The sequence below is a fragment of the Nylanderia fulva genome, unplaced genomic scaffold, assembly GCF_048542155.1.
Source record: "Nylanderia fulva isolate GAGA-0341 unplaced genomic scaffold, ASM4854215v1 Scaffold4, whole genome shotgun sequence".
Classification (NCBI taxonomy): Eukaryota; Metazoa; Arthropoda; class Insecta; order Hymenoptera; family Formicidae; genus Nylanderia; species Nylanderia fulva.
Window position 1 is genome coordinate 431,160 of NW_028190476.1, and position 27,252 is coordinate 458,411.

Here is a 27,252-nt window from a genome sequence, read left to right on the forward strand (position 1 = left end):
TTATTTTTAGTTAAAAATATAGACTGTGTTAGTCGCCTTTGAGGAATCTTCTCGCCATCAGAGTTGGAAATTGACGAGCATTCTCATATCTCCAAATTTCGTTTGAAATTAAAAAACTAAAAATTTTCTTATTACTTATAAAATTACATTTTGTCGATAAACCTTCAATATTAATTAAAAAATTAATTTAAACAATTTTTTTGCATAAATTAATTTTATACTTTTTCTCATTTTATTGGTTTATCGACGATATAACTTCATAAATAATCAGGAAATTTTTGGTCTTTTAATTTCAGACGAGATTTAAAGATATGAGAATGCTAGTAAATTTACAACTCCGGCGGCGAGACTGCAAGATTTTTATAGAACGATCTCTACAAACTATATTTTTAACTAAAGAAATTTTTTGTGTGTTTATAAATATTTAATATAATATATAAATCCCTAATAGAAGTTTTAGAATAATTCGTTATGCAGTTTCTATTTTAAAAATTCTCAAAGAACACTTTATTTTTAACTTTTTAAAACAAGCGCCCCTCTTCTTAATGATACTTGAAATAAAATAAAATAAATTTTCCTTTATATGTCGACTATGAAATGTAGCTGCGGATGTGGACCGATCAATGTTATACCGCGTAATAATGGTCGAGGATAAAGAAAAAGCGCGTGTTGAAGAGTTATGGTCGGGCTTGTGTATGGAATTAAAAAAATTCCTCCATGTCCGCGGATAGATCTGGCGAAATTTCGCGAAACTTGGATCTTTTTAATCGAATTACGTCGTGTACGGTGCGATGTGGCGCCGCGCTCTGTCGATGGAAATCGATAAAGCCGCGCGTGTAACGGCTGCCGTGCGCGTAATTCCGGTGCGGAAACGCCGTCGAAAAATAAAGCGTTGGGTGGAAGGTAAATGGAAATTAATTTAACAGAGATACGTTGTTATTACGGATGCGCGTCGCAGCGCGTTCCACCGTACCGGATAATATCGTTTGAAGCTGCGTTTGCGGCATTCCGAAAAATGCGGGCGCCCGGGTATTGTTGAAAAATTGGAGAAAAAGGCGAAAAAACAGTATACGTAAATATAAAGATATAGGGAAACACTATTGCGTCATTTGAAAAAAATGTCGTATGTCGCTAGGTTATTCGACAATGCCTTGAATCGAGAGTTTACACAAATCTTTGTAATTTAATGTATCGAAAAGGTGCTCACCTGACTGCGCATAGGATCGGTGTTGACTTGACACATATAAGTACCGGAATCGTTTTTCTGGACATTCGACACATGCAGCTTCCACGTGTTGTGCCCGTTGTGCGTTACGGCTAATCGATTATTGTGTGCCACCAAGTGTGTGTGTATCGCCAGAATCGCTCGGGAATCGGATTTTATCCAGGCTACCTGTATAACAGCGGAGAGATACGAGTGTTATTTCTCGAGATAAAAGAAAATTGGATACTTCATTGAAATATGAATTGTTTCGGTTGAACATTTTGACAAAATATATTTAATACATTAGCTATTTTAATTTATTGTACCAACATAGAATTAAACGAAATTTGCAGCTAAATTTCATACATTTAAATCATACAAATTCATGCGCTGAAGCACAATTAAAAAAAGACCAAAAATAGCGAATTTAATTTTAATTGAAATTGATGCATACACTTATATTTAAAGTGAGATAAAATTCTCTGATACTTATATATAATAAATTCGTATCAATGTTCGCAGTAGTAACAGACAGGCTATAGTCAGACTCGAGAAAGAATATGAAAAATAGTGTGCGAGTGAAGCATAGCGTATAACTCGAAGAAGTACATATTGTGTCGCTTTAACAAGTATAACTCTGTCATCTCGTTCCAGCAAAAGTATACGATAGTATCTTTCATGCGAAAATTATTATAAATGTGTTATATAATTGGAAAGAAAAATCTAAGAAAAAAATCTTTTTATTTCCCTAATATATCAGTCTCGATACATAAATTTTCTGACAGACAATTTTTTAATATTCATGCTGTAACGCGAGATTTTTGTAAAAATACTTTTCATTCCAATACACGAATATAAGAAATGTTTGAAATAAGAAATTGCACCTTGTATGTTTGCAGATGATTAACGACACAGGTGAAGAAGACGTCACGACCTTGGATCACCGTATGATTTTCCAAAGGAGCTAAGAATTCGGGCAAAACTTCCGGGGTGATTTGACCTGAAACATCACAGTAATGCGACACGTTTAATTTACGTCATTCTTCTGCTCTCATCAATTATGCAAAACAATTACTGAAGGAAGACGAGCGCACTGTAAGTACACCAAATAAAAATGATATTTAATGGCTTTATTATACGTAAGTCGAGCTTTCGAGCCAACTATAAAAAAAATAAATTAAAGAACAGATAAAAAAATATCTAGCAACTATAACACAATGAAACGCGGACAGTAGTGAACGTTGAATTTGAAAAAAAGATTTACTGTGCACTTGCAATCAATTTGCGAGTTTCAACTCTCCGTATCGAACACAATAAACGACAAACAAAACAAACGCATTTTGCGTTGTGTTACGTTCCATCCTTTTCAATTTCGCCGGATATTACGACGAGGCGATCGCATCGCGCGCGTCGAAAAATGCGATGCACCGCGAACGTTCGAAAAAAAGAGAGAGAGAAGAACGCGAATGCGCGGCATCTCTGACGAGTGTCTCGCGGAATGCATCGCCACGATTCCAAGTGCATGCATGAGCGAGCAGCATGCCGCCGATTAGATATTCAAGGCGTAGGTCGAGGATGGGGGAGCAACCCTCCTCCCTCATCCCTCAGGTTCTCTTCTGCCGATCTAAAAGAGCAAAGAGAGAGCCGCCCATATTCTCGTATCGAATTCTTGTATGCGTTCATGCAAGAAGGGCGATAAATGGAAAAATTCTTGAATCTCGCAGTCGTAATCCGGACGCCGGATCCCCGGTTTTCATGGGTCGGTTTTACGACTACCCTCATCGGGCCGTTTCTACCCTCGCATCGTCGTACCTTCAATCTCTTCCCTCGCTTCTCCGTGCTTTCATTCCGCTCTCTTTCTCCCGCGTCCGACCCTATCCTCGGCCGTTTTATTAACTAAATTTAATTTTCGCTTTAAGGGAAGAAAAAACCTGCGAAAATCTCCCCGGGAGAAAAAAACATTGTAAACTTATTGAAAGTAATAATCGGACGAGGGAGAATAATTGGTATATCGCGCATTAGGTCAAAATATATATTTTCATATAAACCGCTACTTTTATTGCTATACTGCCATTTTCCAGTTATGCTGTTTCCAAGCTATTACATCCTTTTATTACTCTCGTTTATGATTTTTTTTAATTAAATTGCTTCTCTTTTTTTTCTTCCCCTATCTAATATAATGTTCCGATATATTAATCCTAAAGAATGCAATAATAAAAATTTTCATTTAATAGCAAAAAATAGCGCTCATACAATTGCATACCTATTTTTTTCTAGCAGTGCAATGTTCTCTTTCTCTCCCACTTGTTTTCTAATGAAGGAATCCTGATACTATGCTTAATTTTTCATAAAATCTTGTGAGTGGCGAAAAGTGTGCGCGCACTCACGCATGAGTGCAAAGCAGAGATTCAGAGAAAGAGAGAAAGAGAGAGAAAGGAAGAATACATAACGCGAGCATAGTATGCTCTGCTTTTATTACGCCGGAATTTCATTCCGAGTCTAATTGTAATCAGTGAAGTGTAATTCTAGCAATTTGTCGCAAGGATATCTAATTAATTAGGTCCTTTCGCGAGCGGCCAGGACTACAAACGCGCCCGCGCGGTCTGCTATCTCTTCGTTAATTACATCGTGCGCAGGATGGAATTTTTCATCGAAATTATCACGCACCATCCGTCCAGGAAATTAAGATCGCCGTGATGTGCTCGCGGCTGCGCTACGGCTGGAATCAATTTCGTTTCTATTTCTCTCTCTCTCTCTCTCTCTTCCCGTTTTACATCGTTTCGTTTACGCTAACGTAAGGCAGAATTGTGCCGCGAGGCATCTTCGCGTAAAAATATATAGTTTCGATTCTCGATATTGCGCTGGCAGACATGAAATTCTTTCCCGGCAGATGCATTTAGAAGTTCACCGAGCGAGTTGTCAATTTTTATGCAGGTATATACATTATTCGTCTACATTGATATACATTGAAATATATAAATATATTATATAACGTATAATTATTCTAAATTATCAAACCACATGTATCTATTCAATTATTTTCAAAAATTATATATATATAAAGTAAGTGGAGATAAAAAGAATTTCGTAAATCCGCGTCTCTGTGAGTCTGACGTCGTTACGTTAAAAGCCAATAAGACTGTCAGGCGTTTCTGTCGCGCAATAAGCGGCTCCCAACAAGTGCTAATAAAACAGTTATGCAGAATCTAAGGCGACTGCTTCTGCGAGCAATATTAAACGCGATTATAAAAGTCAGCCGGGCGTCGTTTTCCCCGTGTCTAATTTAAGGAAGCCTCGAAAGCCGTAGGACGGCCCCGGATAGACTCGGGTTGAGCAGTATCCGATGATACCCACTTTATCCCGGAAAAACGACGGTAAGCCACCCGCACAATGGCAGCCGCGAAGCCGTCCGCCGATTCAAAGAGTTTGGATTTCGCCTGCCCTTTCTCCCCAAGAGGAATCCTCTGTATCGTCGAAATCGCGAATTTAAAATGTGTTTCCCCGGCGCGGCGGTCTCTCGTTTTCGCGAGATAGCGGAATGTTCCTGGGCCAAAGTGACCATCGATTCTCGAAAGCGTCGTGGATATGACTGTTTCGTAATCGTTTTCAGCCCTAAAGATCGATATTCAAATCCCAAAATGCAGGCAAAATTCGCAGCCGTATATAACGTTACGTAAAGAAGATGATTCTTTTGGAAGTATCCTAGAGTGATTTTTTTTGCTAATCTGATAAAAATATATGAATATTGAAAAATCTGCAGAAGACGTTTAATGAGACAATGCTCTCACGCGGTTTGTTGAGAAGATGATCGTGATTATCAAGGATGAGAGAAGCACTCTCGGAGATTCCATTCCATCTGAAATTCAACGAACGAGAAATGGTTGGGAGTAGCAAGAAACGTGACACGCTCGAATGCGTATGCTAATAGGCAGACGTGCCTCGGGCAAAAGCGACTATTAGCGTGAGTTGCGACAATGAGCCGATGTCATCAAGGTAACATTTGCGCTTGCGATAGCAAAATTATTACGATACGCAACTCGCGCGCAAATGAATCAGGAACATTGAAAGCCCGGAGATTAACCAAGAACAATCCGCGAAATCATCCCTTAATTGCGATCATAACATTTTCAGTTTTGATTCCAATTTTTTGTTCGCGAAAGTTTAGAAATATCTCACAAAATTAAGTTCGCTTGAAACTGAACCTGGTAATTGAAGAATATTTTTTTTTTTTTTTTTTTTACTATAATACACATTCGAGAGAATAATTATTATATACTCGTATTAAAACAATTCTCGTTCTTCCTAATTCAGTCTCTTCTCGAGTATGACTATGAATCAAGAATGATTCGTGGTGAAACTGAGATAATATAATCGAACAAAAGTTCTGTTTCAATTTAAAAAAGAAAAGAGACCCCGAAAGAGAGAGAGAAAGAGAGAAAACAATCGAGAACAGCCGACTGTTCGAGGCGAAGGAAGAAGACAGCGGAATTACTCCGTATTTCCGCGAGGATTAAATGTCCGACCTTTTTGTTTTTGTCAAAGTGTTCTGGATTTTCAGATCGCGACAGCCCAGCGAGCTAACTCGAAAAATTCCACGGATTCTTGCACGGCAGGAAACGCGTTCGTCCGTGCACACGCGTGTGTTTCACCGCCAGGAATTGCATAAGACAGGAGAGTACGCGAAGGGCGCGAAAGTTACGTCACGTGTCGCACGTCGACGACGGAATCTTTTCGACAAATACAGAACGCCGAAGGGATTACAGTTTCGTTAAAAAGTTCCGGTAACAAAGGATTTACGGCCATACGAGAAAAGAGGTGGCGTAAAAAAAACACCTCGTAGCGAGATGCTTGCAGGAGAGGAGGAAGGAGTTAAACGAAACACGGCAAAGCTCGTGTTTAAATGGAACGAGATGGCACGTGACCGTGTGTAAACTTGGGAACGTTGTGTCGCAGTGCGAAGTAATTTAAAATGGGAATTGTAAACTACTCTCTCATTCTCTCTCTCTCTCTCTCTCTCTCTCTCTCTTGTATACTTACATACCTACAACATATTTTTATGTGTGTACCTTTCTATTGTATTGTATATCTCGTATTATACTTCATATTCGAACCGGCGCACGTATCTTTTCTCAAATCAGAAATTTTAAAAAAAAGGAGCAAAAAATTAATATCGACTCATTTATCAGAATTATTTAAATGGAGAAATTGATTTCGCATTAGTCGAACGAATTAGGTTTATATAGGAGAAACGAGAATAATTTAATACATATACTTTCTATACACACTCTGTGTATATATACACAAATATATTTAAACGCGAATGAGTGTGTGCGAAGCAAGAGGATTCTCTTCAATGAGAGGGAGATATAGAGCTCTCTCTCCCTCGCACCCTCGCTTTCTCTTCGGGATACTTATCAGATCGGAGCACGCGCCTATTGATTTTGGCTTAAACGGAGAATTCGCCAATAGATAGAAGTTAGAGAGAGAGAGAGTCGAGACGCAAACTACTCCCGGTAATGCCGCGAGTTTCCCTTGTGCCGCGAATCACTGCGGATACATCATCGTGCCGTGAAAAAGGGAGCGTGCGTAATTGCGCAATTAAGAGAGAGCCACGATTACCGAATATTTCACCCAAAATACGTCACAGATTTATATGGAGGGAAACGATAAAGCGGGCTCCCTCGAGGAGATCGAATATTTAATAGAAGTTCGAAGCACGTTGTAAAATGTCGCTGTAGAAAGAAAGAGAGATGAGAATAAAATGTTTCTGTGTGAAGAGAGTGTATATAGTGATACAAATCATTTGTAAGAGGGTCGATTTTCTAATTCATCCCTATAATTGCTGGTTTATCGAAGAAATTTCGTCTTAATCGAAATACTTTGAAATATTCCACGATGTTTTCCACTCCTCCGCTTTTTGCGCGCTCAAGAGGGGTTTCGTCCCCTGTCCTTTTTTTTATCCAAGCGTATACACGGCGATTCCGTTTGCCAGAATACGCCTGTTGTTCCCGTCTCTTCGGTTCCGAGGGAGCAGGCGGCGGCACGGAATCTTTCGCCGAACGAACGGGAAAAATAGAAGGAGAGACATCCTGGGCTTGTGCGCTCCTCTGGTATATAATACCATAGGGATTGTCTCGTTAGCATAATCTGTCGGAAGCGCGGCTGCGACTCTCTCCCAATCCACCTTTGTCTTTCTTCTTCGTTTACGTCTATCTCCTTTCGCGGATTCGTCGTTATTTTTTCCGATACATATAATATTTTCTCCGGGAAAATGCTCGCGACCCCCGACGTGTTGCATTTAAAGATACTAAACACAGCAACTGTTATTTAAACCCATTTAATTCGATACTGTCTGTATTAATTGGCTCGCTTTTTTTTGTACAATTGCACGAGTATTCTTAGAATCTCCGACCACAGTTTTAATTATAGATTTTTTTTTTAGAAAATTTGGAATAAAAAGAGAGCATCAATTGTTACAATATTTTAATTATCATTGTTTACTTCCTTGAATCTTTTGTCAAATTTTGAATGCACTTTTTTCATTTACTATAAATTTCTACAAGAGAAATATGTAATTAACGTATCCTTTAATTTATTCGTTACTGAATAGTACGATACTTTTAATTCTTTTATAAAAATTCATCTATTCAGTTCCACATATATAGCATTCGTTGTAATTTTATTCCATCCACATAATCGTGTCTATTGAACGACTCAATGATTGCTGAATTTTTTTACCAGCCTCGATAAAATTTTATTTCACTGTACGCTTCTCCATTAGAGATGTCCATTAGCTTCTTCATATTCTTCCATTGTAAATTTAACATTTTCCATTTCGTGGCTTTTACATCTATATACGGGATACATTATTATTTCCTCGTAATATCTGTTATGCGACATTATGAACGCATACTTACACGCAGTTTCACAATCTCGCAAAAGAGATTCCGAAGTAGAAATGGTCGGTTAACTTCGTCATTTTCTCTCTTCTCGCGAAAGAGACTCCGGCGAAAAACGATTCGCAAGAGAAGTCGAAAGGAATCAACTTCTCGCGTTACGGTGGGAAAACGCATTTGCTTAAATGTGTTCGGACACTCGTTTATTCGTCCACGCATCCGCAGCTTTCAACCGGCTATCTCCGACGTTCCTTGTCCTGAATACCAAATGAATTCCTCGTGTACCGCCTTCGGGCGTCGCGAAGATGCAAGTTTCGTCGTCGCTTCGCGTCGCCAACAGTATAGAAGGAAGAAAACTTTTCCACTGCCTATGCTATATTGCCGTCCCATTCCACGCTGCGCTTCGTTTAAAGTCGTAAAAGCGGCATAAAGCCTCCAATTCGATTGACTAACTTCCTCATTTCGTTCCTTTTATATCGTCAAGCGCGACTATCGAGCAAACTTGAAAAACATGTGACATACGTGCATTATTTAGAATCAATTTGATCCTCGAGGGAATATACGGGTCACTTATGTTATTACTAACTTTTATAGTATTATTGTGCTTTGAATAAAAAACAACAGAGCATATACATTCGTCAAAAAAAGGTTGCCTCGCGCAGATTTCATCTCGTGTTGATTCTGTTCTTTTTTCCTTTTTCCCTTTTTTTTTTTGCAAAATCGCATCAACGCTTTTCGCGCTGACGCGACATTCACGTACGTTTAATTTAATTATTGCATATCGCTCCCGGATACACGAATAATTACGAGGAAAAATATACGCGCGAAATTCAGGGAGAGAGAGAGAGAGAGAGAGAGAGAGAGAGAGAGAGAGAGAGAGAGAGAGAGAACGAAATATCTGTAACATACTCGGCGCGTTTCGAACAGTTTCACCCATTAAAATCTTCCGACAAGTGTGTGAACGTGAATAATGCAACTCCGTGACGGGAGCCGATACATTCTCCAGAAGGAAGCATTCGAGTTTCACCTACACAGACTTCGACAATGTGCGTTCGGGAATCTCCAAACTTCATTTTAATAATAAATTCTGTGATCAACGTAAAACGGGATTTCTTTTCGAAGAAGAAGATGTTTAAAGAGATGATCGTCGAACTTTTGTAAGAAATCAAAAATAAAGATTTTTCTTTTTCCGTACATTAAACTTCTTCAATTAAATAACAAGAGTTTATTGCCTCCTTAAATTCAAGTAAACTTCACTCCTTCACGAGATTCTTTTCAAATTATTTAATGTTAAATATGAAATAACCAGACTAGAGAGAGAAAGGAAGGAAGTAAGATAGCGAGCTAAACAAGACTGATCGGCAATCGAATCGAAAATGTTTCTAAGTTTGATGATGGTATTAATAACCTGAACGTATATATAACGTCATCCTTGTTAAGTTTGACAAGATGATATGTTGGTATTGCGCGTCGCCGCCGGTCGATACGGGCGAATTATTAATTCTCTGATAGAATTTGAATATACCCATTTGCATTAGTCAACGGAGTTACAGCGGCGGCATTCAGTGCAATTGTCATGACATTTTCAATTATTCCGGTGCCGGCCGGTGTCGGACGGTCCGCGACAAACTTTGCCCATATCGTACGGCACCAGTTACGTCCACCTGCTTGACGGATTACACGGATTACATGCGTCTCCCGCGAACTTCGACGATGGCGTCGTCGTCGTGATGAGACACGTTACGTAGAGAATATATTCCATATCTTGGCGTGTTCGTTGCGAATATTAGAAAATTAGATATGTCCAGTGTGTTTGCTGTTATCTAAATAAAATATTATATAAATATAGATGAAGTTTTGTGTGGCGTCATTTTATCTTTATATAGACAATAAAAATGTTATCTTTATTAAATTACCTAGAATAATGTTCAGATAATTTGATTTAGAGTCATAGCGGTCTTAAAAATAATATTATCTAGAAGTTATCGAGATGAATCGCCATATAATTTTACCTTTTACCTAGATATATTTAAAACGAAATCTTTTTCATCTTACCTAAGATAAATTTACATATTTTTATCTCATCTTTATCTAGCTAATTTTAAAATCATTTAAGCACAACACTGGATATGTCGATGCTGCGCGCTCTATTCTACATTTGTAACAGCCTAATAAAAAATGTGTGTTATCATTTAGAAAATAAGAATTTAATATAAAACTAAATCGTCTCCTGTGTTTTGAGAAAAAATATTTACTTATTATTTATTTTTATTTTTTTATAAGTTATGCTTCTTTGAACGCTCAAAAACAAGTTGAACTTGATAACAAGTAAAACTTCCGTAATGAAAACGCCCGATGTTTATGCGCGTAACTTATCGCGCTGCTGTTTTATGAGAGTTACGTGTCTCGCAACATTCAATTACAGACAACATATTGGACTGCAATATGTGCGGATGTATCATCGATAAATTCAGAGAAAAATTTATGTAAACGAAATTGATTCAATCCTACATAGTATTTTTAATAAAAGTCGGCATATCTCTATCAAAGTATCATTTATTGAAATATTTTTTTTTAAAGAGTTAGTGGCTAGAGAGATAATCTATTAATTCTTGTGTGTGTTTATAATTTTTATAAACATTTTTATAATTTTTTATACAAATATAATAAACAAACTAAACATATATTATAAATTAAAAATATATTTCTCACAATGGTAAATAATGATTGTGTAGAATAATATAAACGCTTCTGGCTACAAGAGAGTGAATCGAACGACGAGACAATGTATCTTTTCTAGCGACGCAACGGTTTAGATATATTTGACTTCGATCCAGCTTATTGCATTTCAATAGGTATATCCGCATATAGAAATCGATACGGCAACCGGCGAATCGCTGATAACGTCGCGAACAGTGACATACACTCGAGACTCGCGGAATCTGCGCCATGAAGACGAGGATCGTGAAGGTGGGCTGTCGACGCGATATTGAAAATGGAAGCTGGCACTCTCTCCCGCGTGTCATCAGCGTCGTCGGGGCCGCCGATGAAGATGGAGCGGATCGAAGCTGGTGCCCTTTTCGTGACTGAGAAGAACCTAACCGAAGCCGAAAGCCGATATAAAAGATTTTTGCAAACTCAAGGAGCTCGTAAATCTTGCCGGGAAACGCGTAACGCGAAAGTCGATCATTGACAAGGATACGAACACGGTTGCGATTTTCTCACCGAGAAGTTTTGGCAGATATTTAAGTACAGGCTTGATATTTATATCGGGTTTTTTAGAAGAAAGGACTTTAATAAATATAAGAATTTAAATAGAAAAAATATAAATAATATTTTGTGCATTATCGCAAAAGCAAAAATTATACACTCTAAATGACAAAATGGCATTTTTATATATCAAACGCTGGATACACAAAAAAAGCAGATCTATCTTTCAATGAATTTATCATGAAATAAATTGAAGCTTCTCTCTTAGTTAAAATGTAGATATCGTTTCTGACATACGTTGAAAATATATAAAAAAGTTTCCATAAAATTAAGTTTATATATTAAAATAAAAATAATCAAGTAACGTGCGATTTAAAAGCAGAAGAGAGTATTGACAGATATATATATATATATATATATATATATATATATATTCAATTTTTCTCTTTATTACTCAATCGTGAAAATATTAATAATATTAATCTGTTTCGTTTTGACTCGCATAATTGATTCATTAATAAATATAAATATAAAAATTTCATTTTTAAAGACAAATGGAATATATCAAGAACATCTTGAAATTAAGAAAGAAGCGTATTAGAATTGTAAAATAATATTTTTTGATATGTATGCAGAAGGAAATATCACAATTACAGATCCTATCATTAAGCGAGTATATTAATGCTCGCATTTGTAATTATTACGTTAAAGCGTAATAAAATTTACTAACATGCGAAACTGTCGCATCTGCCGCATTTTTTATGGCATATTCGCGTTTTCAGTACGATGTGTCGTTAATTATCGTTTTCATATGCAAAAAATGTAGGTAATAAAGTAAATCGGGAAAAACTGGAAAACGTAACGACGTCGCGTCGAGTTCTCTGTCGAGATGTGCATATATAGAAAAATGGTTGCATTATTTACATTGTGTGTTAAAGAAATATATATATATAGAGCTATATTTGTGTATATATATATTTATATTGTATATCTATATGTATATGTATATATATCTCGTTGTGTGATGCAGAACTTACGCAGACAGAGCTGAAACGCATTCCGCACGAAAATCCCGTAAATTCCCCCGATTCAAAGAAATACCATTACACCATTTCGTACGATTTTGCCCTCGGAGGACGGAACAAAGTATCGGAAGTGAAATAAAGAAAGCGGCGGAGCAATAATAAGACCGCCGGTTAAAAATAAGAAGTACCGCGCCAAAATTAATTACTGCCTCGTCTAATCTCCTCAAGCGACTCCTCCTTTTTAATTCTCGACGAACAAAAGAGTCGGCGCTATAATACTCACGGAGAGAGAGAGTTTTTGCCCCCGTATATACACTATTATATAATCAACTTAGAAAGGCTCAGTCAAAGAAATTCTGCGATTTCTATCTGCAATTCTTTCGCTTTAGAAACTTGCAGCACTGTCTTGTGGAACAACGAGCCGGAGAGGAAAAGAATTGTTTGAATAATTAAAAAAAATAAATAAGAGAGCAATAAGAAGAGATGAATCTTACAGTATACATTAAGCGACACATTAAATTAATCAAAATTTCTTTAAAAAAAAAAAGAGAAGTATATAATACGATGCATTATGTATTTAAGAGTCGCTTAACCCTCGGCTGACGAATCCCTAATGTTTCCCATCGGCCAGAAAATCCCGAGGCTCGATTACTTATTGCTGCATCCCGCTGTGGAAGGAGGCGGTGTGCCCGAGTAAATCACGGTGGATTTAAGTGGATTCTACAAACTCCCTCGCGCCACCGTCTACCCCCGACGATGTATCGTCCTCGTAGAGGCGGTACGGCGCTGCGTTGCGGCGCCGTGCCGTACCGCAGCGCGGATATAACCGGGGCTAAGAGATTCAGAGCGGGCGAGAACGCGCGGCCGAGCCGACGAGGTAACATCCGTTGCGTCTTACGGCCGCGGCTTACAGCGGAACTTCTCGTTGACTTCGAGCAAAGCTCACGGCCGGAGAATGGCGGATTACTCGCCTGCCTCGGGCCTAAGGCCGGCCGTATAAAAGGGCCTCAAAATGAATTGCATAGGATTTGCCTCGTAACACGTATGTAAGGAGGCTTTGGCGCGTTTGAGTCTCGCAAGCCAGATGAAAACGATTTCATACACTATTAAAGTCTCGACATTATTATGTTTAAGAAATTTAAATTTGTATAAAATGATGATATTTGTTGAGGAAAATGTGTATCAGAGCATTTCAGAAAATCTATAATTTTTGAATTAATGTTGTAAATATTGTTATTTTATTCATCTCGTTTTTATTCGAGAGACGCATAGATGATAGAAATTGTCGATGGTTCACGTGGTAAACATTCTATAGAGTATCACATATAATACTGTTTCTTTTTCCCCGGTTTATATCGAGAACCGCAACTATCTTCATATTTACATCGTATTCCGCGACAAAAATTCGAGCATTATTTCCGCTTCGATGTAACGTGTGCGGTTCAGCATATACTCGCTGTGTCGTCAGACCAAACAATATCGCGGGAAGGAAAGTTGTTGTACGACATTGAGAGAATTTTCGTGACTTCCTCATGAAAGTCATGCGCTTGAGAGAACGATGCTTGTACGCGCGATCGTTTTCTTTCGATTTATTCTTTTTCCTGATTCTTCAATCTCGTCCTGCCTCTCGTCACGAGAGTGTGACGCAGCTTTCTCGCTGTCACGACAGTCAATTTTGCTTTCTTCCCGGTTCTTTCATCGAATTATGAGATCCTCTCATGAATCTCCCGAAATAACCGCGACGTCTGGATAACATTACGAGAGAATCGAGAAGAATAAGAACGCGATTAAAAATGGTTCGTTCGAGACAAGATATTGAAATAGCATTTTTCATCTAACTTTTTAAAATTTGTCTATTAATTGATCTATATATGTGTCGAATGTGAATTGTAGACACACGTTGAAAAATAAAAATGTGTATATGGTGCTAGAAAAGATAATGATTAATATCTTGTAAAGCTTATACTTGTACAAAGCTTGAACTTTGTGCGAATTCTCTTGCATTCTATATATGTTTAACGTGCGTCGTTACGTCACCGCGTCTCAAACAATACCTAACTCTGATAAACGGATTATGAAGATTCCGGTGCGCAAATATGGGGAGAAAGGGAGACTCACTCACATAAGCAAAGTTGCAGGACCGCGGCAAAGAGGGCTGCGAGTTTCCGCGCTGCCATGAGAGTCGATCAGTTTTCTGATGAATCCTTGGGACACCAGTTCGGCGATCTAAAAGCATACAACAAGAGTATTTGTCAATAAAGATAAAAACTCTCATCGTATTGATATATCTAAAATTCACACATGAAATATAAAAGTTATGTTATTTATATTTAACAGCAAATTAAAAGAATCTGAATAACTGAATAACCTCGGGCTATGTTTCGACATGTTTATATTCGTATTTGTTTGCAAAGCAAATGCTACAAATAAATATCGCATTATCGAGAAATGCAATAATCATCACCGCAATATTTCTCTCGGCTACATTTCGCTGCACCAGAAAGAACCAATCTCATTTAATTGACTTTGTACCTTGCGCAAATTGGTCATGATTGTACGGTGATGAGTATGCTAGTTCGACGATCGTGAAAAACTGACTCAGCGATTCGCCACGAGAAATTTATTTTCCTCTATAATTTGCGTCGCTTTTTTTCTTAATAAAAGAGAGAAAAAGAGCCCGTCAATTTTAATTATTTCATCTTAACTCTTTCGATACCCTCGACGTTGCAGAAAGGATTTGTGAAAAAAAAGGGAGCAGAGGAGAGTGAGAATAGCAGGAAATGGAGAGGAAGAGAGAAAGAGATACGAGTGTGAGAAAGGTCGAAACTGGCTTCGAAGCAAACTAACCGCAACGCCAGAGGCTCGCCAACTGTAATTAATGATCATCTCGTGATAGTTATCCTATCACCAATTAGAGTTACGCCGAGAGACAGACATCCCTCGTTATTTCGATGCCGTGGAAAATCGCGAAGGCATCGCGTACGCACGCGATTCGACTCTAATGATCAGACGCATGTAAACACTGAAGCATAAGGATTTATCAGCGAAAAGTATGTCTATCGCCTGATTCTTGGAAATTCCCGACTCTAAAGAAATAAAAAGATGACAAAAGAATTGGAGAGGTTCTCCGAAACAAAAGATGAAACAGATATAAGGATCTGGTTTCTTAAACTCTAAATCAAGGAAAATTAAAAAGAAAAAATTATCTTCTCCGTGAGATTTCATTGTAATGAAATTTACTTATAATTAAATAAAACTAATGTTCATTAACGATAATACACACGCGATATAATAATTCCATTTAAGAAACTATAAAGAAATATAATTAGAAAATGTAAGAGTAAGTAAGTTGCATGCGTTTTTCATTGAGATAGCGTAGATAAAAATGTTTCAAAAAATATTGAAGGAGAAATGTGTCTATTTTATCAAGAAGAGAAATCACGACAAATATATAGTGCAAGCGGAATAATAAGTTTTCAGGAAGGCACAGATTTCCTGCAAAGTAAGATGCACTTAATCTTCATTGCATTTCAAAGCAACATAGCTGTATTTTCCAAGGTAGATGTCGAATGATGCTACAATCCGCAGTTTCCTTTATCAGATTACTCCTTGTTTGAACTTTTCAAACACTAGGTTGGAAAAGTAAACGCCACGTCGAATAACTTTAATGTCGTGTCTTAAACTTTTCCAATTTTGTAACAAAACTCTGTTTAGTAATATGTACATTAAACAATTGCACACACATATATATGTAACCGAAAATTAGAAAATTAAAGAAATTCTTCCTTTTGCAAATATATTCAATATTAACGCGCTTGTCAAATCAATTTAAATGATAAACATTGATATATTTTGATGTACAATATAAAATATCTGAATATTAATTTTGATAGTAAAGAAATGAGTTTTTTGCATATTTTTTTTTTCACGAAATTTTTGCTGTTATACCAGACAATGTAACTGTTCTGTTTCTTTCCGCAGCACTAGCACGTTTTTTTCTCATCGACGGAACATCCGCCGATTCATTCCGCGATGTCGATAAAACCGCGAATGAGGAATTTTTATTCTCTCGCGTGTCACGTGATGAAAGAAAGTGTCGACGCGGCCATCGATCCCACACGAACCGCACCTGCTCTCCCAAACGCAAATCAATCTACGATCTAGTGTGAGTCTTCTGCATCAAGTAGCAACTTTTACAAAACTCGCGCAATCAGAATGATGCAAAAACAAATGTATCAATCTTCATCTTCTCGGTCACAAACTCACCTTTTACTAATAACTTTATTTAGGTAATACTTCTGTCAAACAAGAATAAGTATTCATATATTTCCCTTTATCTTAATTTCTTAATCTACAAACCAAGAATGCAAGTATCAGGAATATTGTTTTAAATTAACTATAGAAATCTTCTTATATAATCCTTTTATAACAAAAAAATATATGTACATTCATTAAAGAAAAATTTACGTTACTTTTGCATTATCAGTCTACACACATTTTTTTCGCGGATCCTATTGAATGTAGAAATTCTCAAAAAATTATAAAAAAAGTTTTAATACATTTAGATAATAATTAATTGAAACAAGTATAAGAATCTATATATTTTCTTTTATCTTAATTTCTCAATCTAGAAATCGAGAATGCAAAATTGCATTTTCAGTTCTACATCCATTTTTTCGCGAATACTTTTTATAGTGTAGAAATTGTAAAAAAAATGTGTATGTAAAAAATGTTGTAATAAATTGAGATATAAGTTTTAGAATAAGTGATATGTCGGTATAGATGTTGTACATGTCAGTCAATTGCACGGGCGTGATATTCCAAGATTGACAAGGAAAACCTCAATTTTTAGTAGGCCTTTAAAATTCTATTGTGCGTCCTATGCACGCGAACGAAATCCGCTGTCGAGTTTGCATGAAAACGCGACGCGTCCGCCGCTTCATCCCCTAAACGAACATCGTTCTCTCGCGGCCAATCCAAGCCGCCGTGCCGCGCACATCCATCCCGACAACGTCATCCCGCCAACGGCCTGCGATGCCCATAAAGCATCAAAACAGCGCTTTGTTGCGGCAGCTTTATGGCATAACTGCCGATGGGTGGTGGCGGAGGAGGAGACCGCGGCCGCGGTGGTTGCGACGATCGATTCGCTATTTGTCAGCAGTCATCTCGGAAGACAATCCAACCCTCGGCCGGTGCATCGAGGCGAGTCCGAAGGAAGAAAGTTACGTCGAAGAAAAATGAAAGATGGAAGAAGGGAGGAGCAGAAGGGGATTATGGGGTACAGTCGGAAAGGCGCGATTGATTTATTGCAAAAAGAGGCCGCGGTAAGTGGACTATTTTTCAATGAATCGATGGAGAACGAGAGAGAGAGAGAGAGAGAAGGAAAGGCCCAATGGAAAAATGAAATTTTTCTCGTATGGGAAAATGGAATTTTGAGCGCCAACCAAGAACATGCGCGAGGAGTGCCAGCCGTCATACGTGCCATAGTTACCCTTCGGTGATTTTGCGGGTGTTTCGATACCTCTCGCAGCGATGGTTGCGGGGGTGTACGGGGAGGGATGGGATGGGAGAACGAGAGGTATGGGTCGTACCGTAAGTTATGACTTTCGTCTCGCTCCCGCCATCGTTGCCGCACCGACGGCTCTATGAATGTATGCATGAGATACGAACTTTATGCTTTATGCATTGAACGCGCCGATGATAAGAAGTCACACGCGCACGCGACGCCGCGATTTCCCGCTGACGAGTGCATCAAGAGAAGAGGAAAGAGAGAGAGAGAGGGTTCTCGCAGATACGTCCCTTTAATTAATCATCGATTTGCGTACAAAAATCGTGCTGAAAATTGCTCCGGGAACAAGCTTGCGCGACACAGTATCGATAGGAAGACACGTGAAAAAAAAAGTACTGCAGTTTTAAAACAATTCTCAAATATATCCGCGAATCGATCGCGATCGCCTCTGAGAGCCAATCCCTTTGGCGCAATCGCGAATTGACGATCGACTGCAAATAAAGGATTGGAGACAGCGCTTAATAGAGACATGAACGCCGCACGCCAAAAGTATACAATAGTGCTGCCAATATGGAATGCCGTGTCTTATCGTATATCTTCGTATGTATATCGCATCCGGATACTCTTTCGTCGTTCCAAGTCACGGATAATACTCCAATACTAATATTTGAAAGTTTAAAGCATTATGCGAATATCAAAAATGTAGAATTCGTTTTAATCATTATTTTTTACATTGTCTCTCTCACTCTAATTTTAAGCATATAATTAATTTTTTACTAGTTAATATAAACGAAAAAATCAGAAATCTCGAAACTATTAGATTGGTTGATTAAATTTTTTAATATTGCTTTCAATTATGCGATAATTTCTCAGGTATTTGAGTATTTGACATAATGGCATTCGGAGAACAGCTGATCCTACATACTTGGTATTTTTACTAGTTAATATAAACGAAAAAGTCAGAAATCTCGAAACTATTAGATTGGTTGATTAAATTTTTTAATATTGCTTTCAATTATGCGATAATTTCTCAGGTATTTGAGTATTTGACATAATGGCATTCGGAGAACAGCTGATCCTACATACTTGGTATTTTTACTAGTTAATATAAACGAAAAAATCAGAAATCTCGAAACTATTAGATCGATTGATTAAATTTTTTAATATGTCTTTCAATTATGCGATAATTTCTCAGGTATTTGAGTATTTGACATAATGGCATTCGGAGAACAGCTGATCCTACATACTTGGTATGAAATTAGTACCCATCTGCAGCGTGCAGATAGACGACGCCTCTGTTAGTCACATTCGCATCTAACGTCGTTTGCGTGCTCTATCGAGAAACGATATACAGACACGACTCGAAAACAGCATCGCTTTTAATCGTAAGCTATAAAGCCCGTAAGCTTCGGCGCGCATTCGAGGCGCGAGAAGTTTCCACCCTGCGGCACGTTTATAGACAAGAACCCAGTGCGATCGGACGATTATTCTCGACATGAGACGCCCTGCGGCGGTAATAACTGTCTCCGCTCGAAATGAAGAGACAGTTAATCTAATCTTCGCAGTAACGACAGCCTGGGCCCCGGGATTTATTCGTTCGTAACGACGTAAACTGTACAAATTGGCGACCGGTGCGGCGCATGCCGCTTTAATTGCTTTCCGCGCCTCTCTACGCGTGAAATAAATCCTTAAACATTAATTTGATTGTTAAGGTGTTGCACCTGCGCTCGCAATGTCCATCTACACCCTATATTCTTAGTCGCTCGACTATCCGCAATTTGGTCCGCAATTTCTGCGAAACCGAGTAGTTCCTCGTCGATCAATGATACGTTTTGGACTTTTATCTTTAAATAGTAATCTTTAAATAATAAAGTTTATGTAATCGTTTTAAAATTATTTTATATCCTTTTTCCGTTATAGCTTTTGCTGCACAAATATGTAATTAAATATATTTCATTAAAGAATTATTATATTTCATATTATTTTTGACATAGCGAGATAACAGAACATTTTGCAATATTAGCACAAGTTTTTAATTGACAAACAAAAAAATTCCCGAACAATGATTTAATTTATTCCGCCGTTATATATTACATTATATAGCCATTATTGAAGAACTGATATATTTCATCAGGGTTTCGTTACTTTTGTCTTCCAATATTTGTCATCTCGTGCGGATTAATATGTGTTATAATTTCGTCGCCATTAACGCCGCGCGCGCGCATTGTGAGGTAATAAAAACAGCGTAATTATTAAAAAGTCGCGCGCACTCTCGCGTCACAACGAGGTACGTGTTTTCGCCTTCCACATGACGTGCCAATTATATTTTTAAAAGCTCCTCCGCGCCAGCGTTCGCATTCAGTGGCAGCCGCACACGCGCATACAAGAGCGATATAAAGGGGTACCTGGTGCTCTTCAAGTACTAGAGCGCGACACGGCGAACGTTGTTACGCGGGCAAAGTACGCGCACTTTCAGCCACAATTCCGTGTCATTTGGCCGCCGTTAATGAATATGACGGAGGGGAATACGGAAAGGGGGATAGAAGAGAGAAAGAGAAAGAGAGACAAGCTCTCTCAGAACAGAGGAAACGCGATTGAAAAAGACCGTTTTGTGGTGGCGAAAAGCAGGGAACAGGGTCAGCTTCATAATGCACAGCCATTGCATGGAAGGCCGGCTAAGCCGCGCTTAGCAACTCGTTTGTGGAAAATTTCAAGTACGCGGAGAATCCCTACGGGAGAGGAGGGCTCGTGGAATTTCTACCGCCGACGTGGCCCGAACTGTATTATGCAGCAGAATCGAAACTCTTTCGCGTAGCATCCCAGTTAATTTCTCTCCTAGCTATATATGCATTATACATATATAGCTTGCCCGAGAGACTTTCTAGGATGATACTCTATATTCGAATACACCAGCGTCAGGGCGGAAGCTAATTCAATAAGGTTGCGCGGAACAAACGAGTTCATCCGGGTTAACTCATCGAGCGACTTTCTTGCTGCTCCAATTTTTTTCCTTTTTATTTTTTTTTTCTTTCGTAATTTATGCATTATCTAAAGGGTAATGTTTATGTAAATTATTTTTGCAAATGCGTTTTTTTTCTCGAGTACTCGTACAATTTCGCGCTTATTACTTCGAAATATCCCCCGATCGCACTCGGCGCGGATGATGACCTTTTTCTTCCATTTCTTTACAGAAAAGCGCGTATATAAATGACCGTTCATTAATCTTGAAATCGAGGCAAGAAGTCAAACGCAAACCGTTCAAAATGCAACTCGATATGGCTGATGCTGGTTTCCCATCGACAGACCGAGGTCGCGTCGCGACATAAAACGGCGTATATTCAATTCGAAATAACAATGGAAGGGTTCTGTCGCGGACACTTTGGCGTCGATTAAACGGCTCCAATTTGGAGGGTAAAACCGCCGAATTTGATTTCGCGCGCGTTTCTATGCACCAAAATCCCTCACTGTCAGCTCGACGCTCGGCATCCACCGCGAGAAATAACGCGTGGCCGCCAGTTTCGAGCGTGTACGAAATAATCGTATGAAAATAATGGATGTGCGATGGCGCGAGCAAAATTGGTACTCGGCCAACGAAGACGAAAAATCCTCCTCCTACCCCCGGTATACAATTTTTTCCACAACATAGATGGGTTCTGTCTAGTTATACAATTATCATATGTGTATGGATAAATATTGTACAATACGTAGCAGCAAAACACTTGAAAAAATTGAGACTTACGTAACATTTATCACATATGTGATATTTCTATCATTTTGTATCATTATTGGATGTCAATTGAGGAGAAGCAGATATGGTTCGGATATCGTCACCGTATCTCGTCACAATATTATTTACACTGCGCGATGTGCATTTCACATTTACAGATGTAATTGCGTTGTTTACGTTCCGCGAAGCGTAAACTAATGTAATACTATTCCTGGGTCGAGAATTTCCGGAATTTCTTAAAACTTGACGCAATTCGTTCATTGTCGCGGTCGGCGAGCACGGAGACGCAAACTGGTGTAGCCCAACGACGCAATCTAAGAAAATAAGCGGCGATCTATCGGACGGAAAATTGCATCCAGAATTGAAGAGCGCGAAGGCGAAAGGGTCTCGAGAGTAAGGAGAATCTCGAGTCGAGAGCCGGATGTGCTTAACAATCAGAGGATGAGTGCTCCATATAAAGTAAGATGTGTAAGTTTATGATGAGATTGGAAAGCTCGGTCTATTCGTAGGACTGATCATATTTCCAAGAGAAGAGAAAAATTTATTCCGTGTCAAATTATAATTACATTATAATAAAACATGTGATTATATATAAATAACAAAATATTGGTAATATATTCAGTAAATATAAGTATATGGACGATAAATAAGTATTTTTAAAGGACATTTTTTAACACTGGATATTCGGAATGCTCTCGCGGAACTCAACGCGACGCGACGCGACATTTTCATTAATTTCGCAAAATTTTTATTAACGCAAAAATGGTAGGATGTAAACAAGCCGACGTGCAGCATTGAATTGCACAACTCAGGTGACAGTCGCCCCGTCGACCGAATAAATCTTTCCATTCAACGCGCACGTTACGAGGCCGCTCTATTTACTCTCGTCTCGACATCGTGCCTCTTCTATTTCCGAATACACAACTAAAATGCATCCTCCCCCCGAATGTCTTTTGCATCTCGCTTTTACGAGAAATAGAACGTCCGTTTGTATTCGCAGAATGAAAAACCCCGTTTCGTCACTTGTAACGAAATATCGCGCAAAATGAAACGTCCGATATATACCGACAATTATTAACCCGCTGATTTTTCCGTCCAGAGAGATATAACAAAGCGCGGCGCGCAATACTTCTTAAATATTTCAATATTGTTACCTCCGTATTTCAGTGTTTTCCACTCAACTTTTACATCTCGGCTATTTTCTTCTTTGATGAAAATATGCGTTGCCACAAGAAACATATATATTTTTTCCATTTAATTTACAAATCATTTCAAAAGTTGTATTTAAATTTTTATCAACTTTTTCAAATACATAAAATACTAATATCTCGAAAAACTTTATTAATTTAGATTATCTAATTTAATAACCTATTAATCCAAATAATCTCACTTTCTTCGTATAAATAATGTGATATCCCTAAGATATAGTATTGCAATTGTAATATAAAATATTTTATACAATTTTAATTGGCCCTGATAAAAGTTTTTCAATGTCTCTCAAAGAATCATGAGAGCAAACAGTAATTATCAGCTACGTGGGGCCGAAGAATAATATAGCTATAACTCAATCGATCGATTACCGTCTTTCAACTTATCAAAGATCGCGATATCGCACAGCATCGCCTCCCTCGTTTCTTCCGAGAGCAATCTGGCTGCAAACAACAACTGTGAGACGCAAACGTGTATTGGTTGCTCTCAGGCCGTTTGATAAATTTTATGGAATCGAGGAAAGAACGATATTTTGACCCAACAGCGCGCGTACAGTGTTGTGTGTGTGTGTGTGTGTGTGTGTGTTTGTAGATGTGTTTTCTACCATCTCCTCCGACCGTTCGACATTTGTACCTGCTCGTGACAGGTGGATCGCAGTTATTCAGCTGGCCGATACGGCAACTGGTTACTCTCTTTCGTACACGTGCCCACCCCGGTCGCATTTCCATTCACCACCCTCGTATCGTGTAAATCTCGACCTCGATTTGTATAGCTCCAAAAGTCGCGCGCGCTCTCACGTCGCTCCGTATAAATATAGAGAAATTACCTATCCACAGATTAAAGAGAAACAATATAATTCTTCCGATAAATTCTAATTTACAAGTGATATTAACAATCACACACATTAGGGTTGGAAAGGCTTAAAAATAGCATAAAATATATCAGATATTGATTTTGGCGGCGATATAATAATCGTTAATAATAATGATAAAGTAAGCAATTCTATATATATATGTATATGTTACAAATTCATATTTTGGTATACCTAACATTTAAGAGGATCGAGTGACAAAGAACCTCGCACGTGACACTGCCACGTGACAAAGACACGCGTCCGGGGGCATCCGGAAGTCTAATCAGAAATGTTTCTCCTTCAGGCTTGTGGCTTCGCGATTCGTTTAACCGGCTCGATCGCGCACGGTCCGTCGATTCCGCTTGTTACGGCGTTCTATTGCAGAGAAATAAGCTGCACGGTCCGCCTTCGGGTAGTGCGATTTCTTTCGATCGCAGGCACTCGAACTCGTTTCCGCATTACCTACACTGGTTAAACTCTTATTGCACGATGTATGTACGTGTATGGCGCAAAACGATCCGTACCGCTTCGCTATTTTCTAGGATAGTCCAGGAGTTTCTCCAGCCGAAATGTTCGCCCCGCAAAAAACTTTCGCGCGGAGTGTAAGTTGTAGACTATCGACGTTTGTATAGGATATTTCTAATGCAAAACTAATTCGGCCCGATTAAAATACTTTGAACATCGAAAACAAAGTACTTTTCGATAAGTTTTTTTTTTATCGCGATTTTCATCGAATCGCATTATTTGATAGAACATATTCGAGAATTCAATTACGAAAATATCGTCCAAAAAATTCTTCTCTATTTCAATGGCGTTCATTCACGATGGTATAAAGTTATATACTCACGAGCGAAGTTCTCCTAAGCTATTAACCTTTCCGACTCACCGATCTCAAAGTCACATAAATTATGTTTCACTGAAACAGAATCGTACAATCTAAAAACAGCTAATCCTGGAACGTTTCTTGTTAATTTATGAATAATACAATATAAAAGGACCTAATTATATAAGAATATCTATATTGCATAACATATTGCACATTGATACAAACTAGAACTTATCACACGTATAAAAAAATATACGGTATACAGCAAAATTTAATACATAATTTGTATTGCGTTTAAGATCTCTCTCTTATAAAAATTCTGTTATATAACGTCACAATCTCTTATCTCGATTTCGATCGATAAAAGTTACACAACAAAAGTTCAAAATTTTATACGTGTAGCTTTGAATGCTAAATCGTTCTTAACGTCGTTAAGACGACACAGCACCGACGTTTGCGTCGCATAATTTAATATTGCGAATAAAAAATTGGAGGAAAAGCCATGCGATCGATAAATTGGCTCGCGATTGAAATCGGAGTGCGCGCGCCTCCGGCGAGTTCCTTTTCGCATAAAGAGACATGTTTTCGCTCCAGCCACTTGGAAACACTTGAACGACAAGGTAGCAAGTATTTATCTCTTCCTCTTTCCCTCGAGTGGCGTCTCGGGGCTGCGTACCGGGTACACACAGTGATTCCTTTGAGCATTCCGCGATGGATGCGCGAACGTGCGTCTGCTCGCACGTCCTTTCCTCCATTCGTCCTTTCCTCCACGTGCCCTCCCTATTATATAAACTGGAAGGGTAGGTCCGACTATACTCCGTGGTTTATATAATACAACATTGGGGACGCAGCGCACGTATGCAATTCCTCCATAATTCCTTGGTTTGCCTCATCCCTCGTGCCTTCAGCCGAAGGAGGAAACGAGAAGAGGGAGAAGGACGGGTGTTGAGTCGGGAGAGTCGATAATACGATTCCTCGTATGTCCTCGACATGAACACGCGCTGCATTTGCCCCCCTCAATCTTCCCTCATCCTCGGGAAATCTAATCAACCTCGCCGCCTCCCTGCCACCGTCAAAGTTCCTCTTGCTCTTTCCATCAAGCTTTTCTTCCATTTTGCGCATCGTATGTATATACGCTCTTCGACGCGTTTTATTACGCCAGTATACGCATCGGCAGAATTACTTGGAAATTTTGCTGCTACAGAATCTTTTACTCGTACTTAGACTCTAATGCGAATAAAAAAAAAAAAAAAAAAAAAAAAAAAAAAAAAACGTATAGCTAAACATTTTTTAGAAAGAGAAAAACTTAAAAGGAATTGAAACGAAAATCACTACTTTCTTCATTAACAAATGAAAAATGTGTATTGCATTATTTATAGGATTCTGTAATGACTCCGTAACATCTAGCGTTCGACATATAACTCGAGAGAGGAGAGAGGGTTAATTACCCACTGCAATTACCGTGTACCGGATCGAAGTAAATTTATGCGAGTAACGAGACTCGTTGTTTCTCTCTCTTTCTCTCTTTCGTCCGCACCCCTATTCTTTCCGCCCCATTTTAATTCTCGTTCGCCGCGAATATCGGCGATTAAAGTGGCCTTAAAAGGCCGACGGACCGTACGTCGTGTTATATGAAATATCCCTCGGTCGGCGAAGGTCCATTTCGACGGCCAACAGCTCGCCCGGGTACGACGACGACGACGACGACGTTCTGATAGAGAAAACGTGTTCCGGCGCCACGTCGTGCATACAGAACGCGTCGCCCCCGATGCTTTCTTCGCACGCGCCAAGCATTTTCGCCCCTCTTCTAAAGAGGCTTGTGGCCACCCTCAGCCACGTCGTTCTGTAAATCAAAGTCGCGCGCGCGTCCACACGTATAGACCATTGCTATCGTCTGTGAATTGTAGATTTTTAGAGGGCTTCGCAGGGAGAAATCATTCGCCCTCTTTAATATCTTTGCTTTACTTTATATATAACACGTCAAACCCACGAACAGAAATTGTCAAACATTGTATCGTGAGGTTTTTCAAAATTGAACTTTAATAAATCAGATTTTCTGTCATTTCATGATGAAATTATTTTTAGATAAGAACATTACCAGTTTATCGAGATTGAAACTAAAAATAGAATTGTAAACGTACCTTCGATGATGTCACGACTACACTAAAAATATTTATTGCCGATACGGAAACAAAGACAAAAGAATTGGAGAATTAATCAATTTAAATTGGTTTCAAAATTTAGAAATCTTTTAGAAACTTTAATTTCGAATTCGTAGCTCGACTGAGCGGACTTGAAATTTCGAATGACGAAACTAAACCGTTTCGTTCGAGATAAATCATATGTAAAGTCTAGTCACACAGTGAATGAGCAGATATTTTCGCTCTATAATAAAGTAACAGGTAAATTCGACCCACAACAATCCATGTGTCAATATCAATTTTGATAATCAGAAATTGACATCGAGTTATTTATCACGATTTGACATATGACTGTAAAATCAGAAAAAAAAAAAATGTTAAAATCTTGTTTGAACGGGGAACATATTGCTCTTGAGAATATTTGAGGAACTAAAATAAATTTTAACGAATAAATATTCTCTATTTTATTAAATTATTATTCAATAATTATTTCTTTCGATTTGAAATTAGTCAAAATAAAGAAAAATTTATTTTAATAAATCTCGAGAGCGATAAAACTATGCGTTTTTTATACACGGTACTATGAAAAACTGTCGATCGTCTATTTTGCGTTGCAAATTTCATTGACATGACAATGTTTCAAAAACTGTAA

At 38.4% G+C, this 27,252-nt stretch overlaps 1 protein-coding gene across 3 annotated transcripts in view; it reads right to left on the reverse strand.

Moving 5' to 3' along the window:
* DIP-lambda (Dpr-interacting protein lambda) overlaps nucleotides 1–27,252 on the reverse strand; it is a 205,733-nt gene that overhangs the window by 20,684 nt on the left and 157,797 nt on the right. For all 3 annotated transcript variants that reach the window (XM_029320710.2, XM_029320709.2, XM_085485968.1), the window contains 3 exons: nucleotides 14,458–14,561; nucleotides 2,089–2,204; nucleotides 1,208–1,393 (listed from right to left, as the gene is read on the reverse strand). In XM_029320710.2, the coding sequence (XP_029176543.1) occupies nucleotides 1,208–1,393; nucleotides 2,089–2,204; nucleotides 14,458–14,512 (357 nt within the window). In that variant the 5' untranslated portion in view covers nucleotides 14,513–14,561. The remainder of the gene's footprint in view (nucleotides 1–1,207; nucleotides 1,394–2,088; nucleotides 2,205–14,457; nucleotides 14,562–27,252) is intronic.